The sequence below is a fragment of the Aplysia californica genome, unplaced genomic scaffold, assembly GCF_000002075.1.
Source record: "Aplysia californica isolate F4 #8 unplaced genomic scaffold, AplCal3.0 scaffold00003, whole genome shotgun sequence".
In the NCBI taxonomy this organism is placed as follows: Eukaryota; Metazoa; Mollusca; class Gastropoda; order Aplysiida; family Aplysiidae; genus Aplysia; species Aplysia californica.
In genome coordinates this window covers 23,550-46,374 of record NW_004797273.1, presented here as the reverse complement: position 1 = coordinate 46,374, position 22,825 = coordinate 23,550, and the positions used below count along the sequence as shown (strand labels likewise).

The 22,825-nt window shown below is 38.2% G+C and overlaps 1 protein-coding gene across 1 annotated transcript; it reads left to right on the top strand.

Moving 5' to 3' along the window:
- Positions 1 to 4,215: 4,215 nt before the first annotated feature.
- Positions 4,216 to 21,325, top strand: LOC101856938 (calcineurin subunit B type 1). The gene is made up of 6 exons (XM_005089088.3): positions 4,216 to 4,299; positions 8,598 to 8,637; positions 9,230 to 9,406; positions 10,156 to 10,215; positions 13,425 to 13,609; positions 16,142 to 21,325. Exons 1-6 carry the CDS (start codon positions 4,297 to 4,299, stop codon positions 16,187 to 16,189), a joined length of 513 nt encoding a protein of 170 aa, XP_005089145.1. The 5' UTR covers positions 4,216 to 4,296; the 3' UTR covers positions 16,190 to 21,325.
- The last annotated feature ends 1,500 nt before the right edge of the window (positions 21,326 to 22,825 follow it).

Here is a 22,825-nt window from a genome sequence, read left to right as displayed (position 1 = left end):
CACATAGAGTCGGAAGGTGAAACAGATCTAATGTGCATCCGATTGTAACTGATATCAGATCAATGTGGGTCCGAAAAATTGTACCTTAAATTGGGCACACGTAGTCTGTCATATTTACAGTGGAACGTCGCTGGCTCTGGATTTATGACGATGAGGCGCCTTTGCTAATGTTGCATTGCGAGATAGGACAGACAGTCGTATGTTTGAGTTTCACAGAAGTCTTGGTCAGTCTCGGGGGTCTTAGTTCAATGAAGCTTTTAGTATTATATTCTTGAAACCAGGATTCTTGTATCTCTCTTACTGCGCATTCAGACCAAAGATCCGCACAGACGGACTAATTTAATGCTTATACAATGTATTTCACCAGCTAGTGCTCAGACCTATCCCGAGTGCGCGCGTTGACGAAAGATAACGGGAGTCCGTCTAGTGTGAATATGCTTTAGGGTAGCCATGACATTTTTCCCGTCAAGTCCTGTACATGTAGGGCCTATATAATTCAGGCAAGTCAATAGAAGCTAATTTTTGTCCAACGCGCAATTTTTGTTGTGTTGTTGAAACGGTTAAATCTGATAGATCTATCATATTCCTACTCCTTGTCTAATTTTGATTTGATATAACATCAATTATAATAAAATTTGACCTTAGTTCATCTATTCTCGGAAAAAAAGAAGAAAAAAACAGACCAGTCGGGTGATCTCAATTTGCCCAAGGCAAAAAAGGCACTCAAACGAACGAGCACGTGGCGCGAAATAAACATGAGGTCCCCAGTCAGTAAACTGACGGGCCACGGTGCGGTTTTTGGTCTGAATGCGCCTTTTGCATTGCTGCGTGTCCAAGTCGCAGGTCGAATTTAGTGATTCCGAATATCTCGCTGGCCAAAGCAAGAGAACAGTGCGAGTAAAATCTGTTCAAATACCAAAGCTTTCAAAAGTGACACTGAATAATGTTTTTGTGTTTTTTATTTGGGAAGTGTGTTGCAGCGCTCGCAACTGCATAAGGTTATGTGAGCGCGCGGGACACACCAAACATTTTCAGTTGGTAGGAAATTTTAAATTTTGCCCGGGTGGCGGCTGTAGCCTACTCTTATCGATTTTGGACCATCGAGGGATCTTTAACGTGCGCAACTTGCTCACGAGACCTTCGAGACTTTTCATCCTTATATATATATTATATGTTGTTTCCACAGAATTCTATAAGTGTAGAATTCTGTGGTTGTTTCCAACTGGATACAAAGAGGGAAAAATAAAAGAAACAACGATATATAAAGTGTGCTGTGTACTTATATGCTTCACATGAAAATAACAAATCAATGTGATGTCAACAAATGAGAAAGGGACAAAGTGAAGCGGAAGTGATTAATAAACTTTCTTTCTAAAAGAAAAAAGGTTCATCTTCTTTTCTTTTTTTCCCCTTTAATTTTTATACCGCATTTTTTTTTTCGATTTGTTATTCCCCGGCGGTGGTGTTGTTTGTTTTTTTTAGTTGAAAAATGCCAGAAATCGCGGCCGCTACAAACGCAGTTGCTAGGGAAAGGTCTAGGCCTACAACATCCCAGCTTAAATTTTCTCTACATTCGGGAATCAAAATCGAGTCTCCTGTGTGCGACAGTAAAGCGTCCGCCGCACCGCAGACACCAGTCTGGCGTACATATCTTTTTAAAGTGATCGTGGTGACTAACTGTAGAATCAGGTTATTTTATTTTGTTTCCTATACTGGTACAAAAATATAATATAATATACATGTATTATGAGTGAAGGCCGGCGGCAGACGTCGAATAACCTCCCTCATAGTCCCGAAACCACAGAATTCTACACTTAGTGTAGAATTCTGTGCCTGAAACCAACGTCCTCTTTTCTTTTAGTCTTTTAAGCATTTATATCCCCCTCCCCAATATTTCCACCCCACCCCACTTGGATTACGTTTCACTTTGCATAAGAATATGAATGTATGTGTGTGTGTGTGTTTGTGTGTTTGTGTGTGTGTGTGTGTGTGTGTGTGTGTGTGTGTGTGTGTGTGTGTGTGTGCGCGCGCGTGTGTGTGCATGTTCTCGTGCAAATTGGAGTAACTATCACCGAATCATACATACTTTATACACTAGTGATAGATGTTGTCAACATTTTAACACACTTTCACGTTCCACTACAGCATGCCACTATTAACCCTTTTTCCTTCCACGCCCTAATTGCCCAATTTAGATAGAGAATGGAATAGGAGGTTAACAAGGTTAACTTCTACTTCTAAATTATACAGATGTCTCCGAGAAGTACGTGACCTCAATTTTTCTAACCTTGGAGCAAAGGAGGTGGGGGGTGGGTGGTTGAGGTGGGGGAGGGGTGGATTATAAAGTTGCCTTTGAAAGAAGAAATTCAGAACAAGTCTCAAGCTGGAAAATGGAACAGCTAAGATAAATGAAAACAGAACTTCATTTTTTTCCTCGAAAGTATTTTTTGGATACACTTTGGCCTAATTTATCCACCTTTTTTTCTTTATCTTTTTAATTTTCCCCTTATTTTGATGTTGTTTTTCGACCAGTTCTGAAAAAAAAAGCAACGAAAAAAAAAAGCGAACCCCAATCCGGTCTCTTGCTATTCCGCATGCCTAAGTGGTTTTAGTTTCAATAGCCAAGCTTCTATATGTTCTGTTCCCAATCTCTCTTAGGCCTGCCTCTTCGATCCTCCCTTGCCTCCTATATCTTTCCTTCGCATATGTTTCTCGGGTGAATCATGGCATTTGATTTGCCCAAAGTGTGAGAGCCAGGGTGGTAGATTTGTCTTTTACTCCTACTTAAAGACTGTAATATCTACAGCGCTTGATAACAACCCCATCTCCCCATATTTTATTATTTCCGTTAAGGTCAACGATGGTCACGGCGATCCCTTGTACGAAACAAAGTGTTCTTTCAGATAATATTGTATGGAAATGGGCTATTTAATTCTGATAGGCCTGCACTTATAGCAAAGATACTCTTATAGACTATAAAAAATTAGTTTACTGGTAGGTCGGAGTAACCGACTTCAGTATTAGATGTCTTTTAGAAGTTTCTGTCTGGTGTTCTTTCATTCATTCATCCAGTGCCAGATCTGCGACAGACATCGGCGATCGTGGTTCTCCATTCATTCCTTTGCTCGGATGCTCTTTAAAAAAGCTACGGTTCCCCGACCTTTCGCCGTTACCAATTTGTTAAGGTTCCCTAAATAGGTTGCCCGGGCCTACCCCTGCCTCCCTTGCCTTTAATTTTGCCAATAAGAGCTGGATGTTCAAGACCTTTATGTCCATTCAAGTGTCCTAAAAACTTCATTTGTCGTTTCCTAGCTGTTTACCAGTGATCAGCGTCCCGCGTGGGCTTCACCAAGCACTACCTCATTTGATTTCTTTTCCTTCCACGATATTCTAAGCAGTCTCCCAAGAAACCACATTTCTGTTGTTCCATTCTATTTTCACTGTCTTTAGTGATTGTCCAGCATTCACAGCCTAATAGGATTGACCATACATAGCATTTCAGAACTTTCATTTTGGTAGTAATTGAGATGTTTCTATTTTTCAGAATTGGGCTCATTTTATTGAAACTCGTCTTAGCCATTGCAATTCTCCGTTTTATTTCTGTGGAACACAATTTGGCTCCAGACGTTAGTATATATCCTAGATATTTAAACCGCTGGACCTGTTTGAGCTTTTCATCTTTGCTAATGAGATTACAATAAATATGATCTGCTACTTTTTGGGATATTACCATGCATTCTGTTTTCTTTCCATATAATAATAATCCTTTTATGTTCACTATCTTTTACAACAGCACCTAGAAGCGATTAATTTCATTTAAGCTCTATAAATTTTAATATTCCCTGTAGGCCTATATGTTGGACCATTTATGTTCTCGCAGACGACACGAGTTGATGATTAGAAGTAAAATGTTAGAAACGCACGACGGCACTGTTTCCGATTGTACATTATTATTACTTGAGCTGATGAGTAGCTTTGAAAGGCTAATCTTTAATCTCAGGGTCAGCTTTGACTCGGCATTTTTTGGTAAACTCATTTTGTTCTGAAGGCGTTTGTTTCCAGCCCCTGTATAATTCATTTTTCATGCATGATAAAGTTAAGCCCATCTCCTTCACTTTCCGTTTCAGTTTAATGTTTCGGTATTTAGTGAGTTATCTATTCCAGCCTCCCGAATAGTTGAAAAGACCCGTATGACACAGACCTATCAGCACAGGCAGGAAGTCGTCTCTGGGGTCTGGTAGCAAGAAATCGTCAACACAGAAGTACCACTGGGTCCAGACATCGTCAGCTAGAAAGATGGTAATTTACCCTTTGAATTCACAATTTACACCTGTTACTTGTGTTTCCTTCGACTGGATATCGATATTTGATGACTAATTCTTGTAGATATGAGTATTTTTGTCAGTAAAGCCGTTTCAATAATTTTGTGTTCGACGCCGATGTGATCCCATTGGCATTATAAAATTATTGAACATTGAATGATTGATGATCTTCGCCTTGATTCTTTCTAGAAATCTAGAGATGTATCCATGGTCTTTAGTAGTCGCCCACTGCCATTCCGCTACCAATCTTCTATAAATTAGATGTAAATAAATTACAAAGACTTAATGAAGGTAGACTCTAAAATTTATTCATTTTTAGCCCATTTGACATAGAGGCCTACACAGAACTTGGGGAAGCAAGTCCTGCTTAGAAGAATTTCGCCTGGCCTGGTTGCTAAACTGCTACACAGTGTAACACAGGCATTACAATGACTAGACTCTAGTCATACTCATACTACTTGCCTACATAGATGACAGCCTACTGGCACTGGTTGTGGAGTTCAGTAATATTGGGTGTCCATTTGCCAGGCATTGGGAGTGTATACAGACCCGGTAACTGGGAACAAAGTCACAAAGTATACAGACCCGGTAGGGGAACTCTTTTGTTTTTTTCGGAAAGTTTCAGCGCCCTCTTGTCTCAGGGAAGACCTGGGTTATTCTAGATCTATGGCCTAGGTCTAGATCTAGACAGACAGACGTAAATCATTGGTCTAGTTTCGAGGCTAGCCTAGATCTAGATCTAGATCTAGATCTAGATTCTAGATCTAAATGAAGATTGCGGATGTCTTTTCGAAGAACGATCGTTTTCCCTCCGTTTCGGAGTTGGAGGAATCACTATTTGAAGAAAAGAACAATGCATAATTTCAATCGAGCAGTGTCCCTCTCTATTTCTCTGCCTCTCTCTCTCTCTCTCTCTCTCTCTCTCTCTCTCTCCTCTGTTTATCGTTCGCCTTCCCTTTCTATCTTTTCTCTTGTTCCCTCCTGTCAACTGGGGCATGTCATATATATATACATTTTGCTAGCTTCTCTCTCTCTCTCCCTCTCTCTGTCTTTCTTTCTCTCTCTCTCTCTCTCTCTCTCCCCCTCTCTCTCTCTCTCTCTCTCTCTCTCTCTCTCTCTCTCTCTCTCTCTCTCTTTCACACACACACACACACACACAAACACACTACCGGGTCTGGGCGCTGAAACTTTCCGAAATCACAGAAGAGTTCCCCTACCGGGTCTGTATTCTGTATACTTCGTGACTTTGTTCCTGGTTACCGGGTCTGTATACACTTCGTTTGCCATTTTGGGCTTGGGACTGGGTCAATTAAGGCCGGCTCCAAGATATTTCTCTGAAGGCTCGGGGAAAATAAACTTGTCCTCTGTGTGTGTGTGTCTAAGGTGTGAACGGGGAGGGGGGCGTTTAGGGATTTTTTTGTGATTTAGTTTTTGCTTTAGGGGTGACTATTAAATGCAAAATAAGTTACTGCCAAATTCGAGCAGTCTTGTTTTCTGGCAGTCCATTTTGAAGGCATTTTCCAATAAAGTATAGTCCGGGAACGTTGCCCCAACCGCAATTGAAATGTATCTGAATATTGAACCATCTAAAAATCTCTAGCTCTAGAAATTGAATGCGATGAAAAAAATGCTTCTTCCCAGTCCTCGCAGAATGGCAGAATGAAAGATGATGCCAAACTCTCGCAAATAACCCAAAAAATCTCGAGAACGGAAACTGTTAGGGGAAATAGAGGTCAAGTTTATTTTCCCCAGCGTTCGGAGAAATGGTCACTTCGCAATAATAATCATAATGGTAGTCAGTGCTCTACGACGACTATACTCTTGCCTTTGCTCTTCCAACAAATTTGACCTGAAATTTAAAGAAGAAATAACACTGACCTCTGTAGACTGAGAAACTTGGTGCAGAGATCATATCCAGCACCAAGCAATGTTGTTGTAAACACAAAATTTACGCACGCCTGTTGGTTTGACCTAGCATTCATGAAATGAATGAATAGGCATAGGCTGCCTGAGTTTGACATTGCCATTGCCTCGGAGATTATTATAGTCAGTACTTCCTATCCCCACATCATTATCACTTCTCTTTTGTAAAAAGTGCAATAGTGTAGGGCTACAGATATTTCGTAGTTGACGATCTGTTTGCCTCCGTATCGTCTCGGACCGGATAAGTTCAGGATCTGCATCAAGTTAAATTAGAAGCCTGCCGTATTGAACATTTCTTGCACTCAGCCATTATCCCTTTATAGATTCATTAAGGGTCGGTGGGCAATATATTTTCATCTGTAAATTGGTCAAGATCTGGCTTTTCAAGATACCGCAAAATTTTGGTGCCAATTTCCTCCCTTCTTACATGATTCATTCATTCTTACTGTTTGTCTAGGGGTCTTCGCTGCAGCTGGTAAGAATAAATGCATTGATCAGGGAACTTGATAGGTGATTTTTTAGAAAAAAAAATCGCTATCAGAACTTTTTTCAAATCTGTCAAGATCCAGAGAATTTGCCATTGTGAGGATTGTACGAGTGCATGATAAAGGCCACGATGAAAGAAATTGATGCTAAAACTAAAGCTAACAGGGATGCCACTTTTTCGCTTTTTTTCGGTATTTTGATCCTGATCGGCTATTCCGTTATTGGGATCGAGATAGAATCTATAGTTGGAAAAAAAAATTAATAAAATAAAAACCCACTCTATGTATACCCTTTGGATTTCAAATTGATATTCATATATGTTAGCGAGACTGTGGCACATGGATTTTCAGCTATTTAAAAAAAAGTTGAGTGGCATCCCTGGCTGAAATCAAGAAAAATTGAAAGTGTTGCTCTAAGGTTGTGACATTTGACATATGAATGGAAGGTGGAAGATTAGGGTACGCGCTGGGTGGCTGCATCGTCAAGGTTAATGTTCCTGGCCTGGAGTTGCCTCTTTCTGTCAATGGTGCGATGACAACATGAATTATAGTGGCAATGTCAAAATGGAACTTTCTTTAAAAAATTGCCAGCAAGGGACAGATAATTTATTAGTCTTGGTGAAAAAATAAGTGTCATGGGTTGTTAAAAATCTATTCACACTGGCTCCTATGTCATTTTCAATTCTCTAAAATCACTTAATTTCAATTTCTTCAAGAGCTTTACCCAGAACCGAAACAGAATTTTCCTTACTTTTACCTTCTGCTTTGTTGGAAACACTGATCAACTGAATTGATTATTTTGTTCAGAAACTGACGTGCATCATGTAAAAACTAGAATTGATTCATGCTCATACTTTTATAGAGATTTGCAAAGAGAGAAAAACAAATTTTGGTTTCTCTTTGTCTGATACTAATATAATATTTTGCTTTTCACATGGTTTTATTAGTAGCATTGTCATTCAATACATGACGACACACTTGACAGAATTGCTCCTGGAAGCCCTTTTATTGTCATCAGTATGGAAAGAACAGGTTTATGAGTGCCAATTCTCTAATTCTGAAGCTGTGTTCGGGGTGTGGAGGTTCCAACAATCTATGGTCATGATGCTTTACTTTATCTTTATGTTTGATATTCAAACATGTCTGCAATGAAAGAATCAAAAAGGAGTTGAGATTATCAGTGGATCTTTTGTGACAGAAAAGTAAAGTGTAAAATGGTTTTTATATGGTTTAAAATTGCCTGTGGCCTCAAGGAGATATTGTCCCAAGTATATATTTTGGTGTTGGGTAATTTGAGGTCAGCAGTTTTGGGTATGATTTTGCCACATGTTCTGAGATATTGGGAATAGGGATTTGGGTGAGGTAGGCCTACTCAGCTGCAAAGGACAGTCATTTTTAGACTGGCTACCGTACAAGTGCAAGTTTTACAATTTCATTTCTTCATATGAATGACTACAAACTGTATAAATAAGATATGTTTTGTTGCTGTAAGTGGCAGACAAAGTAATTGGTAATTGTGTTTGAGTAAGGAAAGCATAAATAGTTTTCTTTACAGGCTTATATGGTTGCTTTTAAGCACAAAGGGGTTATCCTGAAAAATGCTGTTTTGAGAAAATCGAAGGTAAAGTTTCTGTCCCTTGTTCAGTTTCTTTAAAAGACAAGGACAGTTTTCTTTATAACCAGACAAATATATATACACACCAATGAAACCAAACTTCTCCTCTAGGTAGGGCAATACACACTTTTTGTGTAGGTCAAGATTTCCGGAAAGCCCCGAAATATGGGTTAGCCCCCTTGTCCTTAAAAGCGACCATATGTTTGAATGCACTCAAGTCTAATTGATATTTTGCATCTTTTCCTTCCAAAGGGCAACGAAAGCAGCCTTCCAATGGAACTCTGTTCCACATGTGAGTGGCTTTGAATGTATACGTGTATTTTTTTCTTTTTGAACAAATTTTTATACTTGATCTTATTTTGTTAGGGAATTATTGTTTTGTTTGTGTGTGTTTTGTCACATAGGTACATTCTAAAGCTTTTGAAGTAGTGTTTTAATGAAAGGGCATGTTGGGTCAGTTAGTATTATTTGTAAGTATGCGACCGATGCAGGTTGAATTTGAGTTTATATGTAAATTAAATATATGGAATTGGGGTACTTCAAATGAGAACACCGTGAGAAGAATGACATAAAATTTTGTTGTATTTTTCTTTTTTTTTTAAATGTCAGTCAAAAACTGTACCTATTTATGGATGAAGTTATCCGTTTTGATCTGCATTTTGTCCCATAAATGGATACTTCTTTGTGGTTTCCTGGGTTTGATAACTGAACGGATACTTTTGCTGTTGTTGATTTTTTTATTTTTTTTAGCAAAATCTTGGACTGTGATAGCTTAAATTTCTTGGTAAGATTGCAGCATGAGCATATTGATTTTATTCATTTAAAAAAATGAAGATGTTTTTTATTTCCACATATAATAATATATATATATATTTCATTCACAGTTGATATGGATGAGATCAAGCGGCTGGGCAAGCGATTTAGAAAATTGGACTTGGACAATTCTGGGGCCCTCAGTATTGATGAGTTTATGTCATTACCAGAATTACATCAAAACCCTTTGGTGCAAAGAGTAATTGATATATTTGACACTGATGGGAATGGAGAGGTAGACTTTAAAGGTTAGTGGTGCTTGATTTTGTGATTCATGTATCTTTCTTTTTTAATTTTAAAAAATGTCATAGGTCTAGAATATTTTAGCATTCCCGATTAATTAGTAGATGATACTTAAACCTCTACTTAGAGATTGTTGAAAGACAAGCAGAGAGAAGGACATTTTTTTTTCAAGATTGTTTTTTTTTCCCACCCATTCAATTCCACTAGTTGAATGTAATAATAGGACAATGGTTTCTATGTGTTTCTAAGAAAGCTAACTTTCATTCCATCTCTTTCGGATGACTTAGATCTTTTATTGAAAAACAAAATTAGAGCTTTTGTGTGAGGGCATGCCAGCCATCGATTCTGGAGTGCAAAGGTTAGTCGATGTGCCATGTGCCTGTCGAGTCCCCTTCAGGCCATGCACTTATTGTAGCAAATATGGATCCCCAAAGTCCTTGTTAAAGTGGATAATTGTCCCAGCCAGAGACACCGGCCTTCTAGAAATATATGTGTAAGTCCAGAAGAAAGTTGTCACATCCTCCATGATGTTTTTACTTTCCTTTGTTTGAAAGTAAAATTTGCGTTCTGGTTTGAGCAGTTTATTTTTAATTCCAGGTAATGGTCAACATCTGTTGCTTAAATGTTTGTCTGAGTATATGTATAAAGCTTTTTATAAGAATCGTTTTTGAAGGATGTTGTGCTAAATATGTATTTAATTAACCAGATGAACATGATATCTCACAATTGTTTTGATTTACCTCTTTGTCTGCAGAATTCATTGAAGGCATCTCACAATTCAGCGTAAAAGGGGACAAGGAATCCAAGTTGCGATGTAAGTATCAATGTTATCTACAGAGCAGACTCAAATTACACTTAAAATAGCAGGCTGAACTGGATTATTTGAGCTGGACATTTGGCATCTGTTCTGGGCAGCAAGTTCGTTTCTGTGTGTTGTAGATAGATTCTGTGGATGGTTTGTCTAAAATTCTGGTTCAGGCTGGATATAATTGTTTGCCAGGCCAAATACGGCTTGCGGTCCTTGAGTTTGACACCAGTGTGAAAGAGCTACAAGGTTTTTTTCTTACTATTGCAATACAATTTGTGAGAATATATCCCCCTGCTGTGCGTTCTGCCTGTGCCAATACCGTCTTGCTTACTGTCTAGGGATGTGTGTTCATTGTATGTCATGTGTTTTTCAACTCAAATCTGAGCCAATTTTATTAATTCCTTTTCTTTTAGATGTAAATCAAAATATAATCCTTCATTTAATAAATATTGTGTATATTATACAGGGTTTTGTCATTTGTTATAGTATTTGGTCTTTTTGTTTCTTTCATTTTGGTTTGCTTGTGGTGCCTCTCAAATATTTAAGTACGATTTTTATGAAAAGTGGAAATTACTGCTTGTAAAATTTTATGTAATCAGAGAAAGTTCATATAATTATTTTAAAATGTGTACAAAATTTTCAAGCTTTAATTTCCAGTCTTTATGCAAGCATGTTGTCCACAAACAGTACCAACAGACTGGGTAAAAACTAAAATCATTGTTATGGGATATTTAATGCTTATTTAAAGAAAAGAGGTAATGATAAAACATTTGTATACACTTTAAAAGTTCTTTTGTGATGTCTATTTTTTTTTTAACTTAAAAAATGTAAATGAATTAATAAGGGAGGATAATAAATACAAAGAATATTGTGGACTAAAGCGGGGCTGGAAATGTTCTTGGTATGCCTGGTGTGCGTGTGATAAGCCTTACTGTCAGCATGAAGTGTAGCAGTGTCCAGCTGTTGAGTTCCCGTGGATTTCTGTGTCAGATGGACCAGTATTGATTGAAGATTTGCCTTCTAGAGCCTTTCGTTTTTTTTTTTCAAAGCACAGCCAGTATGTTGAGCTGTTGTGAATAGGCTGCTAGGATCTTATAGAGATGACTTGTTGGTAGTAGCTTAAGCTGGTAGAGGGGAAGGGTTGGTTGATATCTCCACCTGGTGTTTAAGGAGCTTTGAGTTAGGAGCAGCTGCAGATGCAAGTGAGAAATATTGATTTTTTTTTATATTAAAAAAAGTTACTTTCATGCATGCCTAGTGTAAGCTTAGCTACCAGTGCTGTTGTTCATTGAAAGGAAAATTTTTAGAAATTGGTAGAACTCTTTACTTTCTCCAGTCATTATTTGAAAACATTTTAAAAAATAAAAAAGTGTTTTGAAATAACGAGTCAATGAAATATTGTATACAGAACCATTATATTGGAATGTAAATTTATATTTTTTTGTTTTTGCTTCGTTGGGATCTGAACGGACAGTTTTGATATGGCTGTGGTATGTCTGCAACCAGGACCATATCTGATTTAGAGTTACTTCACCGAAAGGTGGTGATTATTGTGTGGACTTGACATATCATATCCTGGTTTGAGGAGCCTGTGAATTTTCATAGTAACCTAAATAACTGAATGATTTATTTAAGGGGGTTCGATACTTACGGGACTACATTTTTTAACTAAAGACAAACTGAAACACTTTTTGTCACAGTCAGTAAGTATGAAACAAAAGATTCATATTCTGCTGTTGACACACTCAATTACTAAGCCGTTGCTATGGAGATGGTGGCCATCTTGAAAATTGGATAGAATTATTTTTTTTCTTCACCATTTCTATAGTTTTTAACTTTTAAAAATTCTGTAACTTGCAAAATGTCTCAAATGAATAGGTGGTTGCTGCTGGCTATTTTGATTTTTGATACTATACATATAAAGTATCCAAAATTATTCTCAAAGATGGGGATATGGAATTTGATCTTTAAAAAATATTTTTGGCATGAAAAAAATTGTAAAACAAATTCTAAAGCAAAATGTTAAAAACTAACCAGCTGACTACAAGTACAAAGCATTTCTCTAACTACAGGCCAAATTTCAAGTAATGGAAATTTAAAAATTGGAGAGAAAAAAAGACATTTGCAAGCAAAAAGTGGGGAAACTGTGTGTTTTAGGAAAAACGGGTTAAACATCGGAAATGTTTGTTCACAACGTAGAATCCAATAAAATTAAATTCTATTAATGTTGCTCACTCAGCTACTAGGGTCTATATAATCTAGACTAAATGAGGGATAGGAAAATGCCAAAAGAAAAAAAAAGTGCTCTGAGTGAGTGAGAATCAGTCCCTGAGGCCCTAGAACCGAACCGCGAGTCCCCTTAAAAAGAAAACAAAAAATGGTGTTTTGTGAAAGATTTAACTTAAATGATATCGGTGTCAAAATACATATTGACAGCACAGTGTAAGACTGTCATACTTCACTTTTAAAAACAGCGCATGGCAGAGTCTTACTACGCAAAGCTGTCGATATGTGTATGGAGTTTATGACTTAATGAACTGTAACTTAAACATTTCTGTGGATGGTTGTTGGGTTCTTGGGTGTGTTATTTACTGCTGCTGCTGCTGTTTTTGTTTTGAGGAACTGATTATGTTAAACATTTTAATACAAAATGTAGATTTGAGCAGTTGGATATATAACAGATAATCTCTTGTAATGTTACAATGTAGTGCAACTGTAAAAATGTCAGCGTCTGAAGAAATAATCTGTTTGCTCCAGTAAGAACTTTGCAAATTTGTATAGGTTTAATGCCCCTTGCTATGTCATAAGGTGGTTTAAGAGGTGAGACCTCCGAAATTAACATCCATCGCCTATAAGACCAAACTAAATTAAATTTTTTTTTGTAAAGTGTCTTTCTCATGGACACGCCAGACTTATCAGAGCCTCTGTCCCCTGAACCAGCTATCTTAAAATATTGAGTCTGGTAGCCTTACCACTAGAAGGACATTCAGGAGGCTGTCTTCACACAGATTTTTTTAATGAAGGAGAGATTTCTGACTAACAATCCAAAGTATGACTATTAGCTGAAGCAAAATGAGTGGACATGCATTTGCTCTGTATATTCAAACTGTTTTTTGTTGTGTCGAATGCAACAGGACACAAGTATGTCAGCTCTCATTTTGATCGGTATTTGAAACTTTAAGGCACTATCTTTACCTTTTTTTGTGTGTCAACAGTTGCCTTCAAGATCTACGACATGGATAAAGACGGGTACATTTCCAACGGCGAGCTGTTCCAGGTGCTGAAAATGATGGTGGGGAACAACTTGAGGGACACCCAGCTGCAGCAGATCGTGGACAAGACAATCATCCATGCAGATGCAGATGGAGATGGAAAGATCTCATTTGAAGAATTTTGTGATGTAAGTACAAAATATATATACAAGTGTTATAGTGCAGAGCATCAACTTGTTTTGATTTTGATTATAGCCATTCTCTATGGAGCTGATCATTTTGAAGTGTATTGTGAGTTGCACTATTTCTTAATCCATATTATGAATACATCAGGTCGCTAATGCTTCCTTGTTTTTATTGTGTCTTTGTCAAAACAACTGTACAAGATGCTTACTTTGAGGTTTTTTTACACATTTCGTACAGAGCCCCTCTGCTTCCTTTGCAAAAATTACGTTGGGAGAGCTTTACTTTTACTTTACTTTTTTCTTCCGCTTGTACTGGGGGGTGTCGCGGGGAGACACAGGCGTCTGTCTGCAGCAAGACGAGTGGCCTGTAGGAGGGACATCCCGTGAGCTTTGAGGGTGTCTCCGCAGGGTGGCCGGCAGTACTTTTTTTAACCTGCAGATGGATCAAAATCTGGCGAACCTTTTGTGCCAATTTCCTTCTTTCTATCATTCACTCACTCCTTCTGTCTATCTTCGGATTGTTGCCGCTGCTGGAAAATCTGCGTGTTGATCATGTAAATTCACTTGTGATCTTAGACAGAAAATTACTGTCAGATAGAAACTTTTTTTGCAAATTTGTCTATATCTAGAGAAATTATCAATGCGAAGATTCTTCGGCACGTGAACGCAATATAAGGGCCGCGATGAAAGAAATATATGCTGATACAGGCGTGCCCACTACGGATGGGATCGGCTGATCGCCCGACTCGGTTTCAGTTTCAGGCGATCAAGTCGGGCGATCGGCCCAATCCAGCCGTAGGTAAAATCAAGAATAATTCGAAGCGGTGTTCCGAGGTTGTGACAGGCGACATTCAGACGTGAAAATTTTGAAAAAAATTTGGGTACAGTAGTCTCCGCCTAAACGTATGGTGCTCGGGAGGGCTCCTTAGCGTTTGTTTATACGGAGTGTGCGTTTACATGAACCTTAGCAAAGGGAGGAAGGGACACAGTCATCTCATTGCCTTGATATTCTAGTTACCTCCCTTTGGGGTGGGAGTCACTTTGGGCTGATAATGTGACGACATGTGTTTGTTTTGTAAAAGATTCCCCGACTGAGGTTAAGACTGCAAAGGCGTTGAATGGGTGTGTGGGGGGGGGGGGGGGGGGGGGGGGGGGGGGGGAAAACCCCCGGTTAAGAAAGGCCCCTGAATGCACCTTAAAATGGCGGGAATCAATAGCCTAAAAAGAAATTGTTGGTGATAGTCATAGAGATGACAGCCCAGCCACTTGGCTTTCCAAGCGACCACCCGCGACGGTAAATTCATTAACGAGCATTCACGCGCGTTTCGCATCATAGGCTTAGGTCGTAACTAAACATTAGCCAACCCGCAGTCACCCAAACAACAGTCAGAAACATTCTCTCAAAGAGATGCATTTCCAGGGACCAATCAAATAACGTTTCAGTCTCCCAACCCCCCAATATTGCACCGACCAGTCCTAGCCTATGTGTCTGTGGAGAGTTGGGTGTGAAAAAGCTGTCCATCACTCTTTTTGTTCGGCGTAAGGGGCAGTCTCGCCAACTATCCGGTTTTCCAGGCTTGTCTTATGCAAGCTGTGCAGATCGTACAGTAGTCGTAGTGAAAATTTCCCTTAGTCAAGCTTTACCTGTCAGCAGCGTGTTCCGCGGATCGGTGCGTGCGTTTAGAGGTAGTGACTGTGCACTTGTACGTCTAAATTATATAGTAAAAAACCCGTCAGATGACGAAAGCGTGCATTTGAGCGGAGCGTGCGTTTAGGCGGAGACTACTGTATACGCTTCACAACTGTATTTTGAAGGTACATCTATTCATTATTCCCAAGTTTGCTTACTATCAATGGTGCGACGACAAATTAATTGAATTATAGTAGCAATGAAAGGGGAACCTGTTTTTAAACATTGCCAGCAATGGAAAGATATGTTGGTGATGAAATCAAACAAGACAAAATGTTTGTGAAAAAATAACTGTTATGGGCTGTAGGCAATATCTTCAAACAGGCTCCAAAATGCCATTTTCAACCCTCTAAAAACACTAAATTTCAATTTCTTCGGGGGCTTCACCCCCTGAACCCCCACCGGGACGCTGTCCCTGTACCCTGCTGGGGGCCTCTGACCCTGGCAGAATTTTCCTTACTTTTCAGCTTCAGCTGGTGGAAGCACTGTATGTGAGAGGGCTGGATGGGGATAAATGAGGAAGTGGTTGATGTATGACCTCTGCCTCCTAAGTGCTTTTCTCTGGCAATAAACATGTCATTAGTTGAAAGAACAGGCGTACAGACTACCGTCAGAATCATCCAAGACAGCCACCCATTGTGGAGGAGAAAAGACACAGTGTAGGTGGATGTCTCAGGATAGATTCATTGTATATAGAAAAAATGCATGAGGGGAAGTGAGAAGTGGTCATTAATAAATTATATAAGTGATTGTCTTGGACAAGAGGCTGTTAGAGCATGCTTTGCTGTACTGAAATTGGCATTTGTGAATTTTTACATCTTGTATTTTTTTTGGTTTTGTTTCAGGTGGTAGGCAACATGGATGTTCACAAGAAAATGGTTGTGGATGTGTAAGTGGCTGTGCTCCTTGTCCTCCCCTTCCCCTTCCCCCCTGCCCATCATCATCTCTTCTCCCTTCTATGCCCATTTTCCATGTTCCAAAAGGCAAAGGTTCCACAAGAGCACTCTGGATTCGTTCGGACAAGTGACAAGACAGAGCCTGTTTCACAGTGAATATGGAAAACACACACTGCTTGCTTTCTTGACTGCAAGAGGGACGTACTGACAGCTCATGGCTGGGATATCTTTCAATGTTTGCGTTAGAAAATATTTTAAAGTTTCAAGTGATATAAATAAACAATTATGAAAATTGTTGAAAGTTGTAACATCGTTTTTCTGTTTTTGGTTATACTGTAAAAGGTATGAACCTAGAAGTAAAGTTTTCTGTGTTCTGTTTGAACATGTTGTCACCATTGAGTAAGTTAGTTGACATGTCAATGAAGGTCACAGTAGATCTAGTTTATTTGTAGATGTTAAAAAGATTCCAATGTGTTGTCCAGTATTTAACCTTTCTAAGATTTAAATCAATTTCTGGCTCGGCACTCTGGGAATACTGAAATTATCGGTGTACGTCTGCTCTTTGTCTGGCTTTCATTCATATTTGCAAGACAGCCTTAGGTTGGGCACATGCATACAGTGATCGTTTTGGTCAACTTTCTATTGCTTTTGTGTCTTGTCACTCACCAAGTGAATTCATGAGGCTGCTGCTTAGTCGCACGTCATCATCACAATTGAAGCATACTGTGCCAGCCCCCCAGTGATCACACAGCATTTACATAGTGAAAATTGTTCATAATACCTAGACTATTGGTCGCTCCCTCTGTCTCTCTTGTGGAAGCTTTGTTGTCATGACTCCATTTTATTACTAAATTTGTCTATATGTGGGTTATTTTTATACTTCAATGTTTTATAACTTAACTTCAATCAAATATGGCGTTCACACGACTATCCTGCTACTGACTGTGTTAGCTGTTGTAGTTTGATCTTATCACTGAGTTGGGTTATTTATTTATTTTTTTTGGTTCTGTTTTTAGCTTTAGGTTTTTTCTTACAGCTATTTTATTAATTGATGTGCGTTTGTCCCCTTTATATATGCACCTTTCTCTTTCTGTACCTGTTGTTCCATTCTGTGTGTGGGATGTTAAGTATGAATGAAAAGGATACAAAACTTATAATTCCTTCCACTCTCTATAACTCATGCACAACTGTTTCCTCTCCTCCACTTTGATGTGTGTTTACTGTAAGACTTTCAAAAAGAAGGCATAATGACTGCCATCCTGACATTTTACTCTGTGAGAAATATCAGTGGTATGATTACAGCTTGCCATGACATAATGAGCGTGTTTTTGATGACATCAGACTCATAATATCTTCATCAGTTTTGTTTTTTATTATTTGCTACAATATCAACTACCCTGACTATATTCTCCAGTTGTTTTGACGTTTTGTTAAGTTTTCCTGACCAGATATGACAGCTATTGTAACTGCAGTGATGTCCTTAGTTATCCATCTTCTGCTTGTACAATACAATATTATTCAAGGCAACATTATTGTTGATACAAATGTACTACATATAATAGTATTGGATGAATATTGGTTCTTGTATTGGTACAAAGTTCCCTAAAAAGGCTGCATTTTAGAAATCTAATTTATTTAGAAGGAAAGAATTATTTCAGAGTATAAATGCTGTCTTTCACAAATTCCGTGTTGCAAATGTATGTACCTTTGTTCATTTATTTGTCTATTGTTGCTGCCTGACACTTATTTCCTGTAGCTGCTGTGCGCGTGTTTGTATGTGTGTAAATCTGTATAAAAGGATGTTTAATTTACCCCTTTTGTCAGAGTGTTATTTAGTACGTTAGCCAAATGAATGGAAGACTTTATTCTATTATGCTGTTGACTACGAGTCCTGACAAAAAAAAAAGATAGTCTAACATTTCTCTCCTAATTATTTTAAGTATTTTAAGTTTGTCTGGCGTGGTTATTTTCGTTAAGAACTAAGTAAGGAAGTGCATTTCATGTACATAAGCCATAAAGTTGTTAAGATGGGCATAAAGAATCATTTGTATATTGACCATGGACCTTTTTTAATGTTGTTGATTTATTTGAGTTGAGCGTAAATTGGGCTGTGCATAACTTGTGGATCTTTTATAGGCTGGAAGAAATTTATTGATGATCACTCCTTTCACATTGTTCTAGTTCTTCCTTACTATTTTTCGTTTATTGCAAAAGCATGCAGCGCAGGAATATGAATATATATATATAGAATGACCTCTCTAAGCCTGACGCTTAAACATTTGTGAATAACATCAATATAAAACAGCAATCTTGTGACCTCGTCAGTTGGAAATATTTGAATGGTGGTTTTTTTTTTAACATATATTTTGTCGTGGTCAAGTTTTTTTTTGTTTATTGTTCGTTAGAAGTAGCCCCGTCAGTAAAATATTGTCTACAGGTCTATAATGTACAATCATATACTGGTCACAATTTGAAAGATTGTCCTTTTTATTTTCTTGTTATGGCAACATCTTTCATCGACTAGAGTTGGAATTGTTAGGTACATTTTCTTAGGTCGTGAAATGAACTTTGATTGTTTCCAGGACAGTGAGAAAGACTGATTAAATAAAAACTTTGTGTTTTACTAGACCTTTGAATTTCATTCAGAAGGACTGATTAATAAATAAAAACTTTGTGTTTTACTGGACCTTTGAATTTCATTCAAGACCGTGGAAATTTGTAATCAAGAAGAAAAGCTTTTGCTTTGCTAGATCATATTATCATTTTCGCCTTTATTATCCATTTTCTCTACCACATAGATCATAATTTTCATGTATGTGTGCAGTCGTGCGCATTTGTCAGATGTATTTTGTGCTTGCCATTTAGTTTCGGAATGTGTATTATAATGATCATAATGATCATATGATGTGTGAAATGGTGTGACTCAATTCCTAGTTTGCATTCCTAGCCAGTGTTTTCTGTCACATAATATATATGGAGCTTCATTCGCAGTAGAACACCTGCCTAGTCCTTATGAATTTTACCCTCACCCAGTCTTTAAGTTATTCCCCAAGCTGTGATATGAGGCTTTGAAAATTTCTCACAGGCATGCATTATGCATAATTATCTCACATTTGGATGTTTGGTCTGTGTTTTTGTACCCACCTTGTTCTATTTCTTTAGATGGGCTATGAGCTTGACATAACATTTTGACACCTGCGTTTTGTTGCGAATGACTCAGAAATGTTAGAGTACCAATGCTGTGACAAATATCCAAAAATTTTCAAAGTGTATTTTAAAATTTCGATTGTTGAAACGTAGTAAGTTTTTGTCACCCCGTATTGATCTCTTCTTCTCTCTTTATACCTACCCTGTCCTCCATCATTGAATTGTCTACTTTCTCCACATTGTTGTGACACATCAAATGCTTTGACAGATTTTTGTTATTGGAAAGTAAGAATCAGATGAAAGAGAGCGCCCAAGGTTATTTCATTTAGTTCTCCAGTAGTTCACTCTCAATTTACAGAATGACATTGCTCGCACATGATATTTAGATCTGCAGTTGAACATTTTCTAGATCTGCTGTAACATAACGCACAGTGAAGACTCATCAACCAAATAAATTCACGAAGCATGTACACTCAGTTTGACAGTGGTCCTGCTGGGAGGCAGCTTTCAGGGAACACCTATCTAATTTCTTTGCAATTTAAAGAAACAAAGAAAACATACACTAAGAAAAGAAAAAAGAAAAACAAACTGGCTACGGTACTTGAAAAAGTACAAATTATTATTTTTCTGAAGTCAAAATCGTTGTGTTTGCTTCTGATGGTGTTAATATTAAGAAGTGTTCTTAAACTTGTATTGAATTGTAGGTATTAGAAAACACTAGGAATAGAAATCTGAGTGAAATTGATCTACAGTAAAGTAAGGTACAAGAGAAACTAGATACACCTCATTTCGCATCAGTGGTCATATTTTCAGGTTTTTATTGAAAGTTTCTCTGATTTGAGGCAAGGACATGTTCCTTTGATATCCTGTGCAGTGTTGAGCAAGTCAGGATGCAGGACTGTATAAGTCTTCTTTACCACGCTGCTGGGCAGCCGATTTGTATAGCCTGCCCTGTCTGTCTTGCTCTACCTGTGATTGTGTTGTCCTGCAGATTCTTTCCAAACATGAGGATGTCATAAGACCTCATTCTTTCTTTGCCAAAGTGCAGAAATCTTGTACAGATCTGGAAACAGAGCACTTTTATTCCCCCCATCATTTTCCTGGATGTGGCTCCACATAGCATGAATCAACGTGTGAGTGTTGTCCTCTGGGCAAGGGTAGAGACTGGATTGCTGTTTATGTTATTATAGAGTTATAGGTTTAAATTTAAATCGGAGGATTGATACAGCTCTACTGGTGTTCTTGCATTACAGTGAGCTCTTGAGGTCCTTGCATAGTTTCCCTCCCCCCATCTATCCCAGAAATATACTAGCATGCCATCTGCTCTGTGGGCTGGGTTAGCACTTAAAACTTGTATAAAAACCTATGCAATGTAGACACAAGTGAATTTATAGACCTGATCACTTGGACATTTTGCTTTTTATTCTTAGCCATTTTTTTCCAGCAGGCTCATGATTATTTATTATTTTAATTTTAATTATTACTTTCAATTCATATTATTAGTAATTTTAAAAAAATCATACCTCTACTAAGGTGGAAATTCTTTATGTCCCCTTCTTTTTGGAGCACAAGTGTGCATACACTATACTTTCACATACTACCGCAGACAAGAGTATAGTGAATTGCTGTATCTTTGAATTTTTTCATCGTATTATTATATATGACAATCTTTTTTGATGGTTCACAATTGCAAATCCGTTTTGGCTATTGGATATCTTATAAGTATAAGTGCTACCCAACTCGATCAACAGATCTAATGCATGAACTTTCCCCTATTTCGTTTGGTTGTTTTTATGTTCTCGTAATTTGTTTCTTCTAAGTTTTCTTGGTGTGAGAGTACTTTTTCATCATCTCTTTTTTCTCTTGTTGTGCTGTTGTCATGATTGCTATTTTGTATATGATCAGATTTTCATTATTTTATCTACACTTATTGACTGTTGTTCAAATTTTTCCTTATTCAAAATAAACGAAAATACAGCCACTTCCTGTTAAAGACTTATGTTCAGTTGTGTGCGGTATGAAAATTGATTTTCCTGTCATGGAACATTTATTGTACTTTTCATACAATAACCCATCTGATATTTCTGTACGTTTTTTTGGTGTTATCCAGTGTACTTTCAAAGAGTTGTTATAGTAGCAGTTTTATGGCACTTGCAACACAAATAGGTCATGTAAGGGCCTAAGATTAGAGGTGTTACTACCAGAGAATAACAAACAAGGAAAAGGAGGTGAGGTAAGGACGATAATGAGAGATGTTTGATAGGAAATGAGGAAAGCACTCCTGAGCAACCCCCCCCCCTCCTCCCCACTCAACCATCCATTCTCAAAGAGCAGTTGTTGTAATGACTGGCACATATCAGATGGTTTAGGAGCATTGCAGAAGTCATTTTTTGGACATTAATCTGAGAATATCTGGTTCTTGCATTTTTTTGTTGGTCAGGTGGTTTCCCTCTTTCTTAAATGTAGATGTTTTATGCCCCATCAACACAATTTAGATCATTTAAGAAGCAGGAGTGGGTGGTTGGCGGGTGCTCTGGTGTGGTTTGCTCCTTCTTTCCTATCAAACATCTATTGTCCTTATCTCCTCTCCTTCTTTTTTATGTTTGTTACTCTTTTGTAACACATCTAATCGTCTAATGACCTTATGCAGTTGCGAGCGCGGTAAAACCTCTACTAAAACTAAAAAAGAGAAAGCAGGCTTCTGACAGTGCCTGTTAGGGCCACGACGGATACGTCCAAGGAGAAAGACTTAAATACTCAATAAAAATCTTTTCCCCACTCAAGAACTGAACTCTGGTCTCCTGCGTGCAACATTGAAACACCAAACCGCTACACACAGACTCTGGTTACATTTAGGTGACCAATGACAAAATCTTTTGTTCCCAAATTATCACATAGGGAGCAACAGGAAGCAGTACTCTGGCTTTGAGTGAGGTAGACCAACTTTAGAAAATACGGTATAACACGGATAGGTAGAACAGAGAAGACTCGAAATCTCGCATCCGTCGAAATGTGCCTGCGATCCTGCTTTTTTTTTCTTCTCGAACTACTGAAGCCGGTCCCGAAGAATTCTAGCTATCCTTGTTATACTGTATTACAATTGAATCTTCATAAATGGAGACCTGCCATCAAAATCTTGCTCCCCTCTTGGTAAATTCCTCTTACACTTAAGACAGAAACCTGCAAAACCCGGAAATGGAGAGAGAAATTTCTCTTTCGAAGGGTTTTGTCTTATTATGGAAGATGGAAAATGCTTTCCCCACTCGTTCCTGACTATATACAAATCTCCAAAGTTTGGTTCCACCGGCTCTAAACTTGGTGCTACGCTGCCAGATGAGGAAATTGTTCAGTCTGGGGAGTAGCTAAGCTGTTACCAGAGAGTTTGCTGTTACCCTATCCGTGTGAGCCTTGGGTTTGTGAAATTTCACAATCACAACTGCTTGTGAAAGTGCTTCAGTGCTGGGATATCGTGGAAACTTCCCTGGG

Bases quoted from the DNA above. Each gene is read 5' to 3' on its own strand.
- LOC101856938 (XM_005089088.3), top strand. The intron at 9,407-10,155 runs GTTAGTGGTGCT...CTTTGTCTGCAG, and splicing joins TGGAGAGGTAGACTTTAAAG to AATTCATTGAAGGCATCTCA. The intron at 10,216-13,424 runs GTAAGTATCAAT...GTGTGTCAACAG, and splicing joins CAAGGAATCCAAGTTGCGAT to TTGCCTTCAAGATCTACGAC.